Raw genomic sequence first — 19,645 nt, forward strand, 5'->3', positions numbered from 1 at the left:
TTTGTCAGACATCACCCTCCCTATTCGCCCTCCTGGGTCCCTGCTCCCTTCACCGATACTCAGCCCATCTCTTTCCCCGAGCTAGCTCATATAAGCGCTCCCTCTCCTTCCGCACCTCTCTTTCTTAGCTGGAGGAAGCCACAGACTTATTGGAACACACTTCCGCCCTGCTGGACAACTTGTGCCCTCTCGTTCTGCTCTCTGCCCTTTTTGTCAAGCAGGAGAGCATAATATAAACCTGTCCATCATTTTTACGTGCGTACCATTCATTCACTCTTTTTCCCACGCTTCCTCTGTCGCCCTTTTCTATCGAGATTGTGAGGAGAGAAGAGATCCTTCACTTCTTTCTCGTCTCTTTCTCTGTCTATCCTACTTCTATCCGTTCATTTCGCCTCTGACTCCACTTCCCTTTCATTCGTTGTCGGCGGCATTGTTGGCTGTTTGCTCATACTGCTTCAACTCATCTCCAATCGTAACCTTGACTTCAACGTTTGACGAACCGGCCCACTTGCTTTTCTTCACCTTGACTGGGCGATTCTGAATCATCTTCACCTCTATATCTTTGACGACACTGCGATCATCCCCTGACCTGTGGTCCACCCCATCCTGGTAACGAAATCACATTACATTTCCCTCGCATTGTGTCGTGTTTCCCTTGATTTGCACTTAACGAACCTCTTGATCTCTGGCGCGATGGATTCGATACCTCTTGACTCTCGCTCTCAACAACAACAACACCACCACCATACCGGTCTGGACACGTCATCTGCTTTCTCATCGCACGATGGCAATAACTCTGTACTCGGCACACCGGGTAACAACGATCCGCGATCTCTCTTGTCGAATCCGTCGATGTTCTTACCCAACTTATCAACGTTTAGTCCGACGTATAGTCAGTTTCTCTCCTCGTCCTTCGGATCGTCGCTGGACGGGCTGGATCCCGATATTATGAAAGTGAGCAGAGGTGTCTAGCGATCTCGACAAATCCGTCAGCTGATGTGCGGACTTCAGCGACCCCTCGACACATCTTCCCTTCCAGTAAATCCCATGAACGGGATGCAGCCTCAAATCGACTCTACCGCTAACTTTGACAGCTTTCCACCGAAGAAAGCTCGTTACGATGCCTCTCAACCACCCCATGCTACTCCTGGTCCTGGCGCCATTGGTAGCAACAAACCTTTCACTCCAGCACCCCATTTCAACGGCAATTCCGGATTCAACGGCCACAATGGAACTCCTCTGAATCTAGGTGGACTTCTGGGTCAGACACCGAATCAGACTCCTGGTATGGGTCAGCCTGGATCGGCAGCGGGGAACGCCATGAATATACCAGCAAGTCCATTCGGGGGAATGATGAATGGCTTGAACGGCGTCATGGGTATGGGTGGTTTCGGTATGCCGACGTTCCCTTTCAACATGGGTTTGGTGAGTGGAATGTGTCGGCCACAGAAATGTACTCGTATTGACCGAGCCGCAGCAAAATTATCCCGGATCTCCTATCATGTCACCATCGATGAATCCGAACACGATGACCGGAAATTACGGTCCAGCTGCTGCTGCAGCCGCCGCCGCGGCTGCCGGTAATCACACCGGCAGGACAGTCTACGTGGGAAATCTCCCTGCTGGTAAATGAAGCTGACACGCTTGCGATCATTTTGAAGCTGATGGAGATGTCGCAGAGGCTTCTGTCGACGAACTGCTCAACCTCGTTCGATTCGGACCCATTGAGAACGTCCGTCTACTCCCGGAGAAGTCTTGCGTCTTCATTTCTTTCCTCGATGGGTCGACCGCTGCCGCATTTCACGCCGATGCCTCCGTCAAGAAGCTTGCTCTCCACGGTCAAGAACTGAAGATCGGATGGGGAAAACCTTCGGTGGTGCATCCCACCGTGCAGGCGGCAGTGGCCAATGCTCAGGCGACAAGAAACGTTTTTGTCGGAAACCTTGATCCGGAGACGAACGAACAGGATTTGAGAAATGACCTGTCCAAGTTTGGACCTATCGATCAGGTCAAGATTGTCAGGGACAAGAACATCGGTTTCATTCACTTCTTGAGCATCGGCACAGCGATGAAGGTCAGTGATGGCCCCGCTATACAGACGTGTGAGTGCTGACTCGCGCCCAGGTCGTGGCATCACTGGCGGGAGAACCTGGTTGGGAAGGGAAAAGGGTAAACTATGGCAAGGTAGGTGGAGAGTCATTCACCTGGGACACCTGCTGACGAACAGTGCAGGACCGATGCGCCTATGTGCCCAAAGCCCAACAGGATGCAGTACGACAAGCACAGAACCAGGCGATGACGGCTGTCGTCTCTCAACATTCCCATCAGATGCCTGGAACACCCTTCACACCTTTCTCTCCTCTGACAACTGGCTTCAGCAATTTTGGCACTCCGGGTTCTGGATTCGGCTCGCCACTATTCCCCGGAGCTGGGTTTGGAGGTGCCAATGGAGGATTCATGGACACCAACGCGGCGAACCAGGTCGGAAACAGAACGGTCTACCTTGGTAACATACATCCCGATACGACGCTGGAGGAGTTGTGCAACAACATCCGTGGAGGTATGCTTCAGCAAATCCGCTTCTTCCAGGATAAGCACATTGCTGTGAGTTTGTTCGTCATGCCATAGCGATCCGAATGCTGAAATTCGATCAGTTTGTCACATTCGTCGATCCTGCTTCCGCTATGCAGTTTTACCAGACAGCCAACGGAACGAACCTGACCATAAACTCTCGTCGGTTAAAGATCGGATTGGGAAAACATTCTGGTCCTCTTCCGCCTACGCTGTTACAAGCCATCCAAGCTGGTGCCAGCAGGAACGTGTACATTGGAGCGGTTGCCGATTTCAACTTGTTCACTGAAGAAAAGCTTCGTCAGGACTTTGGAGAGTATGGAGGTGAGTGATAATCGAATCGAAAAGAATTTGGAAGATGTTGATGGGTTTGCCAGATATCGATATGATAAACTTCCTCAAGGAGAAGGGTGCCGCATTCGTCAATTTCACCTCGATCACCTCTGCCCAGAAAGCTCTCGAGGGCATCAAGCTCAAGCCTGAATATACAACTCTTCGTATCTCATTTGGAAAGGACCGATGCGCTAATCCTCCGAGGGCTCAACAGTGAGTGCGCGCGCCATCCATGAAGGATATGATGCTGATGTATATGTCTGCAGTCAAACACCTGGAGGCCGTCCTCATCCTCAACGCGAGAACTCTCACCACACTCCTAAGGATGTCAATGCTGCTAATGCCGTTGCAGCAGCGGTGATACAATCAGCGGACGTGGAGCTCTTGGATGAGCCTGACTTCCCAATTGGAGATGACGGATATCTCCGTGAAGAGCTCACTGATGTGCCGAGCTATGAATAACGAGCGTTCGACGGTGTTGACAACGGCGAGCTGTGTGGCGTGAGAGGAAGGCGGAGATGATTGATCGAGTGATTGGTTATGTTCATTAAGCATTTGACGACTTTCGTTGTGTTTCTCACCTCCATTCTCCGTCGCTTCGGTAATCATGGCCTTTTCGCTTCTGTACCAGTAGTACATTTCATGATCCTCCATCATCGGATCCATAAGAGATCATCATGCACGAGATGTGCCAAATATGGAAACGTTGCGAGCGGCTGGGGGTCAGTCGATTTTGTTACCGAGAACGGCAAGATTTGGTTGAGGGTAAAAACCTGAGACCAGGACACGTTCTGGGAAAGATAATGTGATTAGTTGGACAACTCTATCCCGTCTCATCCAATTCATCCAGATGTCATCCCATCCATCACCCCATCCTTTTCATCTCAACTCCTCCCATTCAGTCACACACACACACACTCACGTTCTTCACCTTCCGACGCGCTAAAACGGTGCGTTTTCTCTTCCGACTTCGCTGCACTGCGCTCGGACATCCCTTTGACACGTCGTTCTCCCCCTTTCCACCTTGATTCAGACGCATAGTCACCGCACTTGACATCACGGACTTCCCTCGTGCATGCCTGCACGCCAACGCTCGTTGTCACCCACTCTATCTCAGACAACAGACACTCTTTCAAACACCACGACAGCTAGTACCACAGCTGCTTCTTCAACAACCTCTCTGTCAAGTGCATTCACCGCCAATCTAACCGAATCAGCTTCTTCCCCGTCCGACCAAGGTACCCCGACGCAGATCCGACGACGTGTGATCGTGTCTCCTGCGAAGAAGAACCTCAAGACGCCGTCATCACCAAAGATCTCAACGGCAGCAAGGATGTTTTCGTCGCGGAAATATTCGCCTCTCCCCACCTCTTCCAATGCTCCTGCTCGTAAGAGGGCCGGAGGGGGTTTGGCCGGGTGGAGAAGATGGGCTCTGTTAGGTACAATCGTGCTTGTCCTACTCGGTCTCGGCTATTCGTATGGAAGTCCATCTAGCTATGCTAGCGACACGGTCTGGGATGATGAGAGTGAGTCTTTGTCGAGGATGAGGGATGAAAAGGACGCGTCGCGCTGACTTTCAGCCTAGACACCTACACTCCTGCCTTGGACGAGGAGATCTCTGACAGTGACGTTGTGGACTACTCTTCTCCCCCTTTCCGTCCCATCGGTTCCGACATCGCCGAGCCCAACGCTCACGACGACGACGATGAGGAGTCTTCTCTTCACATCCTCCCCATCGACTCTGGCAATCCCCACAACCCCACTTCGGACGAGGCCAAGGGAGCTGCTGAAGCCGATGCGGATTTCACCGACGTCTCTGACGAGGAAGAAGATGACAAGGACTCGAAGTCTGGTCTGCCCACTTCATTCGAGGAGGATCCCGACGCCACGTCCACCACTGCTTGTACCACTCCCTTCTCCGAGGACAAGCCTATCGTTCAATACGCTCTCACTATCGATGCTGGATCTACAGGTTCGCGTATCCACGTCTACAAGTTCAACAACTGTGGACCTTCTCCTCAGCTTGAGTACGAGACCTTCAAGATGCTCAACCCGGGTCTATCGGCTTTCGCGCGAGACCCCACAGCTGCGGCTGCCTCCCTCGATCCTCTCCTCGAAGAAGCCTACCGTGTCGTCCCCGAGAGTCTGAGGAAATGTACCCCTGTAGAGGTCAAGGCGACCGCTGGATTGAGATTGCTCGGTGTCCAAGAGAGCGTGGCGATTCTTGATGAGGTTAGGAACAGGCTTGAAACCAACTGGGAGTTCTCGGTCGGTGGCGAGAAGTCTGTGGAAATTATGGATGGCAAGGATGAGGGTGGGTGTCTGAGCGTATCATATTCCCAGAACAATGACTGATTACATGTTCGTCGCCAGGCGTCTACGCCTGGATCACTGCCAACTACCTGCTCAACAAGATTGGTGAGGGTGCTACCTCTGACGACACGCTGGCCGTGATGGATCTCGGTGGTGCCTCCACTCAAATCGTCTTCGAACCCAAGTTCCCTGCCGACTCGTCTCAAGCTCTTGTCGAGGGTGAACACAAGTACCAGCTCACTTTTGGCGGCAAGGACTTTACCCTTTACCAACACTCTTACCTCGGCTACGGACTCATGCGAGCTAGACGAAGCGTCCACAACCTCGTCGCGTTCACATGGAGCTTTGGTCGAGGAGAGGTTGAGTGGGAGACTCTCAGCGAGAGCGTTGAGGTTCCCAACCCTTGCTTGTCGAGGGGTACCAGCCGACGAGTCGAGCTTGACCCTCCTGGACGGGCTGCTGTCAACGTCACCATGCACGGAGCGACTGGCGGATTTGAGGCCTGTAACAGGGTCGTCGAGCTCGTCATGGCCAAGGATGCGTGAGTGCAGTCGTCCTCGTCAAATCGGGACTGATGCTGATGGATGTGAATACAGCATCTGCGAGGTCAAGCCTTGTTCATTCAACGGTGTTTACCAACCTTCTCTCCTGGACACTTTCCCTCGAGGTCAACTCCTCGCCCTTTCTTACTTTACTGACCGAATCAAGCCTCTCCTCTCATCATCCGACCATTCCCTCCTCCCCATCTCTGAGCTCACCCAGATCGCCAAGGACGTCTGTGCGGGTCCTTCGACCTGGTCCAAGAGATGGGCGGACAACCCGACCGCTTTGGCCGAGTTGGAAGACCGCCCTGAATACTGTCTTGATCTCACATTCATGAACGCTCTTCTCGGTCTAGGCTACGAGCTTGGACCAGAGCGGGAAATGATGGTGGAGAAGAAGTTGAAGGGCGTGGAACTTGGTTGGGCACTCGGTGCAGGTCTGGCCTTGGTCGAAAAGGCAGAATTGACCTGCACAGCGTGATCGGGAATTCGATAAGGGCCTATAAGGATTTGTAGAGTAGAGAGGGGTAGAGGACATACAGGTACACAGTGATGTGCAAACGGAACGTTCTTACGTTGTGTACATTTCATCCGTTTAGTCGATTTGACGCTTTTCATGATTCAGACTTAGACAGGCATGCACTGTTTCTTCTTCTTCTTGTATGCCACAACAATGTGTGGACTTGCTTGAGGAACCACTAGGCACTCACCTGCCCACCGCATCATGGCGTCAGTGATGTACCATACTCGTAGATGACTCTGGCTCATTCGATTCTCGTGAACGGACAACCCTCAAGCCGAGTGATCAAAGTCGTCAAGGTCTGTCATCAAAACACAAAATACACTCTATGCCTTGCTCCTGGCCCTCAACGTATTCCCACCGTCACTCGCAATCTCTTCCTGCGCCTGGTCCAGTACCATTTCCGGGACTTCCAGCTCCGAAGCACTCTGATTCGTTCCGGGCAGAACCAATGGACTGTTGGCCAACGCGTCGGCTGTATCTGTGAGGTAGTGCTCGTGATCGCCATCGTCTTCACCTTGCGCATCAGTATATGATGGAGATGGCGGAGAAGGTGGAGCTGTGGAAGAGGTCGACGTCGTGCTGCCTGTGGCCGAGGCAAGTTCCATCTCTTTCCGAAGCCTTTCGAGCTCGCGTTCGAACCTGCATTAGTCGATAGTCAGTAGGAGGTCGAAGCCTGAAAACGGCATCGTTTCAAATTGTGACCTACTTTCTTCCAAAAACTTCCACATAGAATGAAGCGCCGTTCCATACTGACACCGCGAAGATAGTGATGAGGAATACGCTGCTAGATCTCGGACTGTGGATGTATAAGGCCGCGGGAGGTATCATGAAGATGATGCTGTAGACTGCGACCGATCGCTTCCGATCAGGATTACCTAGACCGAGAACGAATGATGTATCTTACTGAGCTGCCCAAATATGAACCACTGTTCTCGATGTTCTGGTCGGATGCCTTGCAGCGCTTTCCCTATCGGTCCGCGCTTATCGTTGAGCATGCTATAGGGTAGAATGAGTTTATGAGCAATGTTACGACCCGACAGCATATTACATACTAGTGGAAACTGTTCTCTCGTTGACCCGATTCGATCTTTGACTTCCGGTCGATGGAGATGAACTGCGAGGCCCAGACTTGATCAGCGCAGACTAGGGACGAGAACAGACCACACTTACCTTGTAATACGCAGCTTGCCATAAGATGTCTGTACAAAGTTTGTCAAAAACATGAGCACGCCGGAAAAAGATACTCGTACGCACACGGCACTCCGCTTAGCAGGATCATTGTATACCACTTGTAATCGTCAACATGCTTGAGACCGGTGTACCTGTCTTCGGCATTTGGGTACACGTGTCTGCAGAACGAGTGTATCAGCTCTTGTCCTGAGGAATGATTGGGTCCAACGCAATGGTTACATACCGTATGATAGTCAGGACAATAGGTGGGTAGATGTGAATGAACATGCTTGTGACTTTATCCATAGAGTGGAACACGAGCGAGTTTCGCCAGGTAATGATAGCGCTGGCAAGGGGCCCTGGAATGATACGTACCATTGTCAGCTGGATCGGACTTCAACGAACACCTTCACAGCTTACCCAATGTAAGGAGGTAGCAACATATGAACAAGACTGTTGATGACGGGAAGACCCATATCCACAGTAAGTCCAAAGCATTAACGAAATAGCACAAGCTGTCGAGAAGACAGTCAGCAACGGTCCTCGGCCTCTGCTCCCCTCATATAACAGCTTGCTACTCACTCTGCAAGTCATTATTGTCAGCTTGAGTCTCGGGAGACTGCGAGACTGCTAGCTCACCGAAGAGGAAGTAATGCCATGCTTTGCGCTTATACGTATACGCTCTCACGGGAAGGTAGAAGGCGCTCTGAACAGTGTACGCGAATGGCATCCATTCGGGAGCCATACCGTACAGAAGACAGGTGAAGGCGAGCGACATGACCCCGAAGAAGAATGCTAGATGGGGAGTGGATTAGATCGCAACTTCTCCACCCGTGAAGCACATGATACCGAACTTACAAGCTTTCTCCTTCGTCCTGACCACCTGAGCAGATCGCCAAGTACCCGAGAGATGTGTGACCTTTGCGGCGAGCTGACAAGAGGCGAAGTATGAGCTTATTCATACCACCACGGGCAGCAGATCCGCTTCGAAGCTCGCTCGCTCACCTTGACTTTTATCCTCTCCACTTCTCTCTCCACTTCTTTTCTATACTTTCTCTCCGCACTCTCCTTACTCCCACTCCCGCTATCTGCCCTATCTCGTACGTCCCTGCTCCCTTCTCCTCCGCCTTGTTTGTTGTAGGCAATATCATCTTCCACCAGCAATATTCCCCCTCCTGCGGGTGTTCTCAATCCTTTCGGTAGGAGTTCGACGGCTCTTGATTTGAGTCGGTGGGATTGGGCTTTGAGCCGACGACCGTAGAGATCTAGGCGAGAGTCGAAGAAGGTTTCGATCACATCTGGATGATGAATGATCAACCAGACCATCCTTGCCCAGTCTAATCTCCTTCTGTCGTGTATGAACACATGAAAGTGCAATCCGGGAAAAGGGAACAACAAGGTGGATGGGAAACGTGTGAAACGAATGACAGCTCACCAAGTAGAGTCATGGCTCCTGCCCAATCCTCGCCATATCGTTCAAGGTTCGTCAACGTCATAAAGCTCCCAAAAGACGAGCTGTTCCGACTGAAGTCGGGTCGTGGACTTGAACGTGAGCGGGAGGAGGTTGGCCTGCTCGGGGGTGAGAGTTCGGCCATTGTTGCGGATGATGTCTTGGTGCAGGCGAACACGGGCTAAGTGACTGTCTGACAGCTGCTTAGAAGACTAAATGATGATGATGATGATGGTTGATGGATGAGGAATTGGGTGAGAAAGACGTATAGCTTTGAATGAACATACTGAAATTGACCATGACGCAATGATGTTCGGTTTCACCACGCAGTCTCACAACTCCCCCAGGCACTGTATACAGCATACGACATTATGCTTTTACAACCCATCGCACATGCATGCTGCCATTAAACATCAACTTCATCGACGAGAGAACATGAATCATGCACTGTGCTCATAAACAAGCCCGATGCAATCCTGCACTAAGCCAATATACGCGTCACTACACCCAGCACCTTCGTTTTGGCCTCTCTCAATAAGATCAGCTGCCCCTCTTTCAAAAACTCCGAATGGCTGATGAACTCGAAGACGACTTTTGACCTGTCCCCTGTTCTGATGAGACCCGAGGGGTGATCAAGAGAAATAATCTTGACAGTTTGCTTTAGGACAGACGTCAGTGTCACGCTCTGGAACGGGTGTCTTGCGGCATCGACTCACCCGTATGGCTCCGCAATGCATCATGGCTTGGTACTTTGGCTGGATTGTCGAGGAGTGGTGAAGGACCATGACCATGCCTTCGAAACGTCTTACAGCTACAGGTGCCCGTCAGTACAGATGGACATTATTGTTGGTTGCTGTCGCACTCGCCTTTTGGCGGATTCTCCGTTTTCTCCATCAGAACCATACCCTTCCTTACTTGCGTTCTTCGTATCCGCTTGAGAGCGAAGCTGATATAGATGATATGTCAGGCCCGAACTGGAGTGCGATCACGAACGATCAGACTTACGATACGCTCTGTCCAGCTTCGCCACTGTTCACAGACGCTCTTTTCCGTTGAATCGTCTTCACTGCAGTAGGTATGAATTGCCCGACTGAATCCGGGCCTAGAAGGACGGCGTCATTCGCTAAGAAGCCACCCATCAGCTGGAACTCGTAAGCGCTCCCAAAAACAGAAAGCTTACCATGGATTGTACCAGCAGTGATCACGCCGCTCTGCGTAGAGATCGTTATCAGCCCGTCTGGGGAGTCTCGAAGCACTTCACTCACGACGACAGTCCCCACGAATGGTACTGAAAAGACATCACTGATCTGGAACTCGAACGGCGCATCCACAACATATTTGTCATCGGTTTGGGAGGAAGGCAAACAATTGAGGAAGGTCCGCAGCATGGGGAGGTTGTGGCCAGAGACGTTTGAGACCATGAAAATGGGACATAATCTACGAGGTCACAGCAGTGTCAAATACCAGCTAAGCATATTGCGTGTCGAAGTGACTGACCTTCCCGCCGAGCCCAGTGGTTGACCTAGATATCGAGCACAATCGACCGCCTCCTGAGCCGTGTTCACAAATACTGGTATTCGTCTGAGTTTTTTATTAGCCCCTATCATTCGCTTCGATGTTTGTCCTCACCTGCATCCAGGGCTCCTCAACACCTTTGTGAGCATGTTTACTGTTTGCTCAAGAATGTTCGGCGGCGTCATATCAATCTTTCATCACGCCATCAGCTGCAACGTCACGATTCAGGATAAACGTACATACCTTCGTCACACAGACTGCTATAGGTACGTTGAGTGCCAACGCTACGCCGAGGTGTTCCTGTGCGTCCATGTAAGTATGGATGTCATGTATCGGACCAATCGACTGACCTTCGACATTCCAATCAATCCCGCATTCCCTCCAACCATCAACATGACATAGTCGGGTGCACATCCGCTGAGACCGTATAAAGTAGTTTTGAAGTATCTACGAGCGAGCGGATAAGCTAGGGCTCCATGATTGTTGGCTGCTTGGTAGCTCACCTCTCATGTCCTGCCAGATCGATGAAGCTGACCACCTTGGCTGCTTTCTTGCAGATGTCCTCCCAGCCTAGCTTCTCACGCTTTGCGACGGCCAAAGGGTGACCGTGCGGGTCCGAGGGATCAACAGCGTGCGACGAAGGGATGACAGGTTGCCCAGTGGGTGAAAAGCCGAGTATCTGAGATTGAGACTTCGTCAGCCAAGCTCCCTGTTTCTCCATTTGATTGCATGGAAGGCTCACCTCGCCACCGACAGAGCTAGTACGACCCGTCTCAATCTCGTGAGGGTGTCGAAACAGAGCGACTCGAGCCTGAAAACAAGAGCCGAGAGCTTCGTGAGCCGAAAATCGTCGGATGCACGCCGATGCTCACCTTTCCCCTACCATCATCGAGACCTCCTCTTGTCAAGACACCTAACGTTGTGCTCTTCCCCGCATCCACATTGCCCACCACAGCCACCCTGACTTCCATGATCTCCTCCACGCCTCTCGGTGTCAGTCTGACCAGCCAACACCCATACGATCGTCCGTCCTCGTCCACCCTGTACATCTCGTTCAGCTCTGCATTGAGAGCTTGACAAGCATCTTTTAATCTTCCGACTGCGCTGTCTAGCTCGCCGGCGGTGATCACCATGCCAACAGTAGGTACAGGCTCGATAGCAGGGACCGGCGGATTGTACTTGTGTATCGGAGAGGGATGTGCGCCAAGAGGGATGAGATACTCCCCATGGCCTTTCAGTAGGGAGGTCGCTAATCTCGATTGTAACTCATCGACACTTCCCTCCGTCAAGATGAGCTCCTGAAGGCAGAAGCGGTTATCAACACAGCGCTCATACCATGTAATACTGGACAGTACTGGGGAGTCTCTCCTTCGTCAGCATTTGGGGACTCACCTCAATTGTCGCCTCTTTGACCTCCTCGGCATCCTCTTTCACCTTGACCTCCAAGACAGGATCCTTTTTCCCCACAGGAATCTTTGTATGATGTCTGGCCAGTTCTGCGGCCGCATGCAGCTCCCTAGCTTCTTTGATAGCTAGTTTCTGCTTCTCGTGAGAGATCGCTTCGATCTCAGCCTGGAATGATTTCAGGGTGGTCATCGTTATCGATGAGGAAGTGGAGGGCTGATGTTGGGTGGCAAAGTCGATCGACGCGAGGGCGCCCCGGTAGTGGTTATGTATATATGTTTTACGATTGACTACGGAGAGCGTTCGTGTTATGACCAAGATTCGAGTCGATCGGCGTATGGCGTATGGCGGTCTGGACCTGAGACTGAACGCAACGAGTCGATGTACGCAACGAGTCAAAGTCAGATAAGTTACAAAGGAGATTGCGAGCGGTCGGTAATGACTCTTCTACCGACTGAATGGTGGTTGCGGGGCTCCATACTAGGTTGTTGGCAAGACTTGAGCAGGGTTTGAGCCTACTGAGGCAGGATGAATCGAGTGAACCAATTGCCACAAAGCACATTCTACCTGTTCATCGAGCGTGCCTGCTTCATGTCACGCTGAGGCGATCGACGACCAGGAGTATCACTAGGACGAAGGCCACCGTCAAGGGGTCCATTATTCTGCGGATTCTACAAATTTTCATACCTTGTTTGCTATGCTCGACAGTAATTGTCATATCTTGCCAGCTGTGCGGTATTTTGATTATTCAAACAACATCACTCCTTGCATGCCGTCCGTGCAGTCGCAGTGTGACCAGACACCTATCCCTTCATGTCGGTTTCAGTAGCGCGAACATGCAGTCAGGCGAAAGACAACTAGGTGGCATAGTCACCATCACAAAGACAAGGCTACGGGATCAAATTCCCCCGCGTCAAACCTCGATGTGGCACCTCCTCTCGCTGACTGTGGCACCATTTTCAAACCGTCTTTTCTCGCTCAATCCTGCTCCTTTCGACTCAAAAACTCGACACATCGTGCATGCCAGTCCTCCGAACCAGTTGGTCCATCAAAAAGATCGACACGACTTGAGCAGGGTTCGAACCTGCGCGTCTTTCGACATGGGATTTCTAAGGGTGTTACATCGACAGAAAAGCCGAAAACCGTTCAAGTCCCACCCCTTAACCACTCGGAGCATCAAGTCATCCCAAACCGACGGGTCCGCCATATTATATACTTTGGGGTTTTTGTTGCAGTTTGTGAACTGCTCGTATGGACTGGCATGTATGTGTAGAGCGTTGTGTCGCGGATTGCATTCCCATTTGTGGGGATATCGGCCCAATTCTGACCCTCAACCCATCTTTTGGATTGTGTGCCACATCTGACATTTGTCTGGCCATCGCAAACCGAAGTGTTTTGCCGTTTACTGGAGACTAGAAAATCAACGCAACTGCCAGACTTGTCCCAGGAGAAGTGCTGCTCGTCCGCTGCATCATCTACACTCAGAAACATCGGTCAGACGAGGAGGACTCATCATAGCCGCATCGTCACCATGATCCTGCTCTGGGCCGTTTGCTTTCGAGGCCCCTGCTGTGGAAATTAGGATATACTACAGGATCCAAGCGTGCCTCGGCAGCGTCTTTGACTCGTAGGAGGATCACAGGCTACTCACTCAAATGACTAGAATGATCAAGATCTTATCCAGTTGAACAGACCTATAGTGCTACGTCTCGAGAGAATCCTTTACCTGTCTCGCCGCAACTGATGAAATATACGCGGCCTTGACCACGATCGGAACGGCACAAAGGTCAACAACTCGAATCCGTTTCTTCTTCTTCTTCTGTGTTGGGGTTCTTCTCTCTTCAGCTTATTCATGTGTCACCGGGATCGTTTTGCTTGCTGTGACTGACGACATTCATGACTGATCTCTGTCCGTCCAGCCAAAATTGCCAGAGAGGCTATTGATGTTGTGAGGTGCCATTGGGGGCTGGCGAGTTTCTTCGCTAGCCCAGTAGACATTCACCGTGAGCCACATGCACATCCCGGATACATGCTCGGCGGCTAGTGCTTCACCTCAGCCTTTAGCCACAGTCGACAAAGAGTATTGATAACCACATCTTTTACGAACAAGGGGCATACGCTTGAGTGAGTCAGCGCTCAAGCAGATGAAGCATACCAGGCTGAGAGCTCTCGATCCCGCCCTTCAGCATTTGCCAAAAGGATACACTTCCGCAGTATATCGTAGCTGTTCGCACAAGGCATGCAGGACCTTGTATTTCCAGGTAATATCGGTCCGCCACGCTGTATCTATGCGAACATACTACGCTTTGTTCCCCCTCACATGCCCGATCTGCTCGTCCGCTTGGCTGTGGTTGTCAGATCGTTGAGTCGCTCAGTGCCGGTTTGACAACGCCGGTATTCACGAGTCAGCGTTCCTCTCGACATCGTGGCGATCGGTTGACTGTTTCCAATGCTTTGTTCAAGCACTATCATCGCCTTCAAGTAGAAGTCGGACACCTGAAGCTTGCATCTATATATAGGTCGGAGCTTATCTAATATTGCCTCGGAATCAAAGCCCTGCCAAGATGAAATGATGGCACGTTTCAGAGAATAGTGTTCCTTGATCCGCCAGGCTCAAACGTCGCATTCAGCCGACCGACCAGATCCAATCTGAAATTGCGCTTCCCCTCAAGGGCTCAACTTTTGTTGCATCGGCATCGGCATCGCAACATGAGCATAGCTTTGAGGCGAAGCAAAGTGATTTTGGCGAAAAGACTGCTTGGCCAAGTCAGAGGAAGGAGGAGGATGATTTCGGGGATGCGGTCGGAATCAGGGTTGTATTTTTAAAATCGTGAACGATAAGAGTATGGCAGATATATACATATCAACCAACCACAAGGTTGCGATCTCGCTTCTCTTGTCTTCCCTTTCTACAGAGAGTACACAACTCTTCATCACAGGCAAAGGAGATACGACCGACGATGGCAGTCCGACCTCATCCTCGTCCAGACCATCCGTCGGACTCGCCATTCCGGACCAAGGAGTATCAAGATGTCATCGCGTATCTCAGGCAGATGGGTGCGGGTACTATACCTGTTAGTCGTCCTCAACGGATTTCGAGCCTCGTCTCGGTCGATCACGCTGACAGGTTGTGCTCGTATCCAGCCAAAGTGGAGCGATCGACCTCAATGGGAGATGCCGCACGTCCACTTGTTCCTGATGGCGTCTCTGGAGAACACTTACCTGGCGAGTGCAAAGCAACAAGAATCACCGACGGCAACGAGCCATCTGAAGGCTAACCCTACTGTAACAGTACGCTGATTGGGCCGTCGAGAACAAGGACCTTATCAACTACCTCGGATATGCCGACATCAGCTTCTTCCAGGTGTACAAACATCACAGCACCGAGGGTAGGTCGCCGGATGTTCTACATTTAACATCTGAGGATGTAACAACTAAGTGGGCTGACATCACTCTTGCCTAATTTGCAGAGGAGTATGTCTTCCCAACCTGGTCTGAGAAGGCTGGCGATGTAAGCGGTCATCATTCCCTCAGCTGGACTGTCTTGACCGTGTCGAGATAGGATATCTGGCTGCGAAACATCGAAGAGCATCATACCTTCGAAACGCCCCTTCACGCCGGATGGCATTACGTCCGTTATCAACGATCCCGACTCGTTATTGACCCATCACCAATCCCTGAGCCCAAAGACGACCATCTCGACATGTCGCAATACCCCGATCTCGACCTCGAAAAGCCCTTTGATCCGATCGCCTTCCGACGACACATGGCCTCTTTTGTTTTCCCCCTTGTGAAGCATCTGGGTGCGGAAATATCTACACTCGCTCCAGAGTTGATCGAGAAAGTGGGCCAAGGAGTGTTGAAAGAGATCATGAGCTCGGTCGAAAAAGATTACAAGTCTTACAATCCTTCGTGGTTCTTGTGCGCAGCTTACAGTGAGTCACATCGATCTAAGTCTACTCCGACGGATTCCCTCCCAAACATGTTTGATATTTGACCCGGCCTGAATGACGAAGCTGACATCGGAGTTGATTCGCTAGCGAGCGCTCCTATGGATATCTGCAAACAGCTTATACCCTTGCCTTGGATCCTCCGACGGGTTCTTTTGCCTGTAGGTCTCCCCATCGTCCTTGGCACTGTCATCGTGTCACAAGAGAAAGAGCATGGGCTGACCTTCTATATAGTTCGTTTTTGGGCCCAAGTATAGAAATTTGTGGCTTTACGCCCCTCATCCTGAAGTGAGTCGACAGGATTTCCTGATGCTCCAGCTGACCGGTCTTTGGCAACGCAGAACCTCACCTGGAACGGGTCCGCTTAGAAGCCAAATCGATCTAAGCTGGCCCGTCTGAACCTTAGTTATGGATAATTTACTCTGCTTTCTTCGTAACAGCAAATATCGGGGTCATGTCATCGTGCATGGTATATATAAGTTATGTATGGTACATTGCATGATCCGGGCCATCGTTCACCGTCCGTCACGGCCACGAAATCAATCCTCCGCCGACCAACGCTCACAATGCTGGAATTATTTGGATTACGACAGAAGCACATTGAACACTCTCACACTCCTATCGTCGCTACAGCTCGCTAGTAGTAACTCTCCTTCTGCCGATCTTCTCCACGCAAGTCTGTTCACGTCATCCACATGGGAGATGCTACGACGACAAGATCGTCCATCAGTGTTCGATTCGATTCAGAGTTGTTGGGGAAAGGACAGGGGTGCTGAAACATACCTTGGATCGATGGTCACTAGCAATTGCGCGCTCACTGCCTCCGAGGTGACTGACACCGAATAGATCGAGATGGATCCGCTTTCCGTACCGGCGCCTAGGATGTACACTCCACTCTGACCGGTAGATATCATGTCCACCGCTGTGGCCGCTTCCGTTAATTTGATGATGTGAGCTGCTGTCCATTGCGATCCGTCGGCCACGCTAGCTGTCCACAATTTGACCTGCACGGAAAGGGAGTCAATATATGCCGTGCATTCGAACCGCTGTTTCTTTCTATCGCACTCACTGTTCTATCTCTAGAGGCTGTAGCGAACAGATTGCCACTTTCATCTGCCCAGCAACAATCTAAGACCATCCTAGCATGCGCCTTTTCGTCCCCAGCCAGACGTTCATACCCTTCCCCGACCTCTTTCTTCCCAAACAATCTCCATCCTCTATCTCTTGAACTTGTCAATATCCGCTTATCATCTTCACTAAAACATATTCGGGTGATTGTCAGACTGTGTCCACTGAGCGGTTCTCCAATGAGCTCCCAGTCGGTCGTAGATACTATTCGCACAACAGCATGCTCTGCGTTCGTAGCTCTACTAGCTGTGGCTATCACATCTCCAGCATGAGAAGATGCGACGCAGACAAGTTCATATCCGTGCCCGTAAACCTTTTCAATCTCTGGCCATAAGGTGGAAGTTGCCAGCTCCTCCTCGGTGGGAAGGGTAGTGAGGATGTGGGAAATAGAAATGATGGCTTCGTTTTGACCTTGTTTTTCGACGGCGTCACCGTCGACTGGTGCTAGATTAGCAAAGGTAATAGGCGTCAGCTCGGATTCGCTTCAGATAGTGCTGTACAATAGCTGACCCTTCTGCAGTGCTCTGTTAGAGAGACCTAGAGGCGGCACGGTAGCGCCCTTGGGCCGACTGGAGCCCTCTGCAATGTCGTCCCTTTTCGTCACACCCAACGTTCTCAGAGACTGAACAAAGCCCTCCGGAGCATCGAAAACCCTTGCTACCTTCTCGTCCGCGCTGCTCACGAATCGAAGCGGAGTTATGAAAGCAACGTCCGTCATGTCGTATCCATGTATCTGAGGACGGGCAATTTCAGCCCAGACGGACTTCGAGGACAACGGCAGCGAACATTCCGCATGGATTCGCGATGTTTGGTCCGACCTAACGTATGAACAAATGTATTGAGATGTACATTTACAACCACTTGAATAGGGCAGTATAACTGTACTCACGACACCGAAAGCAGGTATTCCCCTCGTTGATCCCAAGTGACACTTTGAACCGGACCGAAATGCCCATTTAAGCCTTTCTTGACCTCCCACACACCTTCCTCCTCCGCCCATTTCTCCCATCCACCATTCCAACCTGCAGCCAGAACGCTTTGACCATCTTTACCCCAGATGGCCCCATAAAAGGATAGTCCTCGACCGCCAATAGCGCCAAATCTGTGCTCAGGCACCCAAATACCGTCTGCAGATGTTGAAGATGCCGAGGGGGCCCAGATGATCAAGGAGTTATCGGTCGCAGATGAGAGGAGAAGTGGCGAGGGTGAGTGAGGGGACCAATGGACATTGGTGAGACCCGCTTCGTGCCCTACTAGCAGTGCCTCGAGGATTATGTTATAGCGTAGTAACCTGAGTGATATGACCGATTCAGCTGGAGCAGGGAAGCAGTGGGATGCAGGTCCACTCACTTGTCCCCATCTTGTACCGAGACGACATGAGCCTTGGTTGAGATCTGCACATTCCCACCCGCCTCTCCCGCTAATCTTCTCTCAAAGTCATCCAGCAGATCCAAAGTCTCTTCTTTCTCTTTCTCTTCCTGAGCTGCAGCTTCGGCCTCGACAGGAGATACACGCCATAGTCGGACAAAGTTATCTTGAGATCCAGAGGCTAGTAGCAGATCCCTGCCGCTCGAGGAGGAAGAAGTAGAGGGGTATGAGGTGAAGGAAAGACATCGAACCCAATCTTCGTGACCTTCTAACGAGAGCGAATGGGTGAAACATTCCCCTCGTAAGGTCCATATTTGAATTCGACGGTCTGTGCAACCCAGAGCAAGGACCGGAGCTACCATAATCGAAGGGGATCTGTCAGCTACAACTCTATTCAACCAGAGTCATCGAGGGTTAGGAAGCTCACCGGATGAATTTGGAAGATAGCCCACTTCCAGATCCAACGGTAATTTCCCTTTTAGATCGATCTTCTGGACTTCTTCCACCTTACTCCCGACACTCCAAAGCTTCACCATCGCATCAGAGCCTCCCGTGATAATCTTGTCACTCATGAAGCCCTGCTCAGGGTCTGCCACCGCCCCCATTGCCGAGACTGAAGCGCCTTTGTGGGCCTCCCAGCTCACTTCACATTCCCAAGTTGCTTCCTCATCTGCACTCTTCCAGATTCTGACTTCTCCAGACGTGTCGCCGCTCACTATCCTATTTCCTGAGAGAAGCTTCACGGTCGTTACCTGACCTTTGTGACCAGGAAGAGTCGCTTTGATGACAGGCGTGGAAGTCGAGTCGGTGGACCAGAGAGCAACGAACTTGCTGGCTCCGTAGGCGAGGGTACCAGATGAGGTCGACGCTGCACAAGACGAAGCTCGATTGGAGCCTACAGATACGTAGGCAGGCTCAATCCTCATTCTGCAAGGGAATGATAAGGTGTGAATTGAGCGATGTCTTGTCACCAAAGGTCTTCACTCGAAAAATACACCATCTTGGTGTCTGTTGACGCTCGTGGACATGGACTTTTGAGACTGAACTATCTGGTCACGTGGATATGGGTTAGTGCCACACAACGTGGCCAACTGAGTGGCGCTAAGCTGCCTACGCTGGCTTCATCGTGGTACAAGTATACGTACGATATTTGGACCACCGTTTACAATGCATAGGAGGGCTTCAACCGCACCCCTTATTGTACTGCATGCATAGAGATCAGCCACACCCTCATGTGTGTGCTGCATGCATTGTGTGTTGTGCGATGAGTCGATGCCAATCTGGAGAATCATTTCGCTTTGGTCGGCCTTTGATTGGGTCGGCGTTTTTCCTCAGGGCAAAGTTCAGAGTCAATCACCAGACACAGTAACGACACCAC

General features: G+C 51.3%; 6 protein-coding genes across 6 annotated transcripts; 3 read left to right on the top strand and 3 right to left on the bottom strand.

Moving 5' to 3' along the window:
* Positions 1 to 693: 693 nt before the first annotated feature.
* IAR55_000142 (uncharacterized protein) lies at positions 694 to 3,366 on the top strand (the record flags this gene model as incomplete). The annotated part of the gene is made up of 9 exons (XM_066943279.1): positions 694 to 954; positions 1,012 to 1,425; positions 1,478 to 1,625; positions 1,680 to 2,074; positions 2,125 to 2,184; positions 2,233 to 2,604; positions 2,655 to 2,895; positions 2,949 to 3,117; positions 3,171 to 3,366. 9 exons carry the CDS (start codon positions 694 to 696, stop codon positions 3,364 to 3,366), a joined length of 2,256 nt encoding a protein of 751 aa, XP_066805821.1.
* Positions 3,367 to 3,979: 613 nt separating this feature from the next.
* On the top strand, positions 3,980 to 6,240 carry IAR55_000143 (uncharacterized protein; the record flags this gene model as incomplete). The annotated part of the gene is made up of 4 exons (XM_066943280.1): positions 3,980 to 4,430; positions 4,490 to 5,218; positions 5,278 to 5,758; positions 5,814 to 6,240. 4 exons carry the CDS (start codon positions 3,980 to 3,982, stop codon positions 6,238 to 6,240), a joined length of 2,088 nt encoding a protein of 695 aa, XP_066805822.1.
* A 365-nt stretch (positions 6,241 to 6,605) lies between these two features.
* On the bottom strand, positions 6,606 to 9,047 carry IAR55_000144 (uncharacterized protein; the record flags this gene model as incomplete). The annotated part of the gene is made up of 12 exons (XM_066943281.1): positions 6,606 to 6,921; positions 6,989 to 7,127; positions 7,187 to 7,278; positions 7,335 to 7,396; positions 7,453 to 7,481; positions 7,537 to 7,631; positions 7,697 to 7,811; positions 7,873 to 7,967; positions 8,031 to 8,247; positions 8,311 to 8,383; positions 8,458 to 8,750; positions 8,888 to 9,047. 12 exons carry the CDS (start codon positions 9,045 to 9,047, stop codon positions 6,606 to 6,608), a joined length of 1,686 nt encoding a protein of 561 aa, XP_066805823.1.
* Positions 9,048 to 9,383: 336 nt separating this feature from the next.
* On the bottom strand, positions 9,384 to 12,013 carry IAR55_000145 (uncharacterized protein; the record flags this gene model as incomplete). Its single annotated transcript, XM_066943282.1, has 14 exons — positions 9,384 to 9,560; positions 9,619 to 9,713; positions 9,769 to 9,848; positions 9,908 to 10,025; positions 10,083 to 10,113; positions 10,168 to 10,339; positions 10,400 to 10,483; positions 10,532 to 10,608; positions 10,661 to 10,717; positions 10,768 to 10,864; positions 10,921 to 11,096; positions 11,160 to 11,228; positions 11,290 to 11,715; positions 11,810 to 12,013. The coding sequence occupies 14 exons, from the start codon at positions 12,011 to 12,013 to the stop codon at positions 9,384 to 9,386; spliced, it is 1,863 nt and encodes a 620-aa protein (XP_066805824.1).
* A 2,768-nt stretch (positions 12,014 to 14,781) lies between these two features.
* On the top strand, positions 14,782 to 16,139 carry IAR55_000146 (uncharacterized protein; the record flags this gene model as incomplete). Its single annotated transcript, XM_066943283.1, has 8 exons — positions 14,782 to 14,895; positions 14,966 to 15,046; positions 15,114 to 15,210; positions 15,292 to 15,332; positions 15,384 to 15,756; positions 15,862 to 15,932; positions 16,006 to 16,059; positions 16,113 to 16,139. The coding sequence occupies 8 exons, from the start codon at positions 14,782 to 14,784 to the stop codon at positions 16,137 to 16,139; spliced, it is 858 nt and encodes a 285-aa protein (XP_066805825.1).
* Positions 16,140 to 16,355: 216 nt separating this feature from the next.
* IAR55_000147 (uncharacterized protein) lies at positions 16,356 to 19,193 on the bottom strand (the record flags this gene model as incomplete). The annotated part of the gene is made up of 7 exons (XM_066943284.1): positions 16,356 to 16,476; positions 16,555 to 16,775; positions 16,841 to 17,343; positions 17,410 to 17,717; positions 17,789 to 18,190; positions 18,250 to 18,622; positions 18,695 to 19,193. The coding sequence occupies 7 exons, from the start codon at positions 19,191 to 19,193 to the stop codon at positions 16,356 to 16,358; spliced, it is 2,427 nt and encodes an 808-aa protein (XP_066805826.1).
* Positions 19,194 to 19,645: the final 452 nt, after the last annotated feature.

This window comes from Kwoniella newhampshirensis, chromosome 1, assembly GCF_039105145.1.
Source record: "Kwoniella newhampshirensis strain CBS 13917 chromosome 1, whole genome shotgun sequence".
NCBI classification, from domain to species: domain Eukaryota; kingdom Fungi; phylum Basidiomycota; class Tremellomycetes; order Tremellales; family Cryptococcaceae; genus Kwoniella; species Kwoniella newhampshirensis.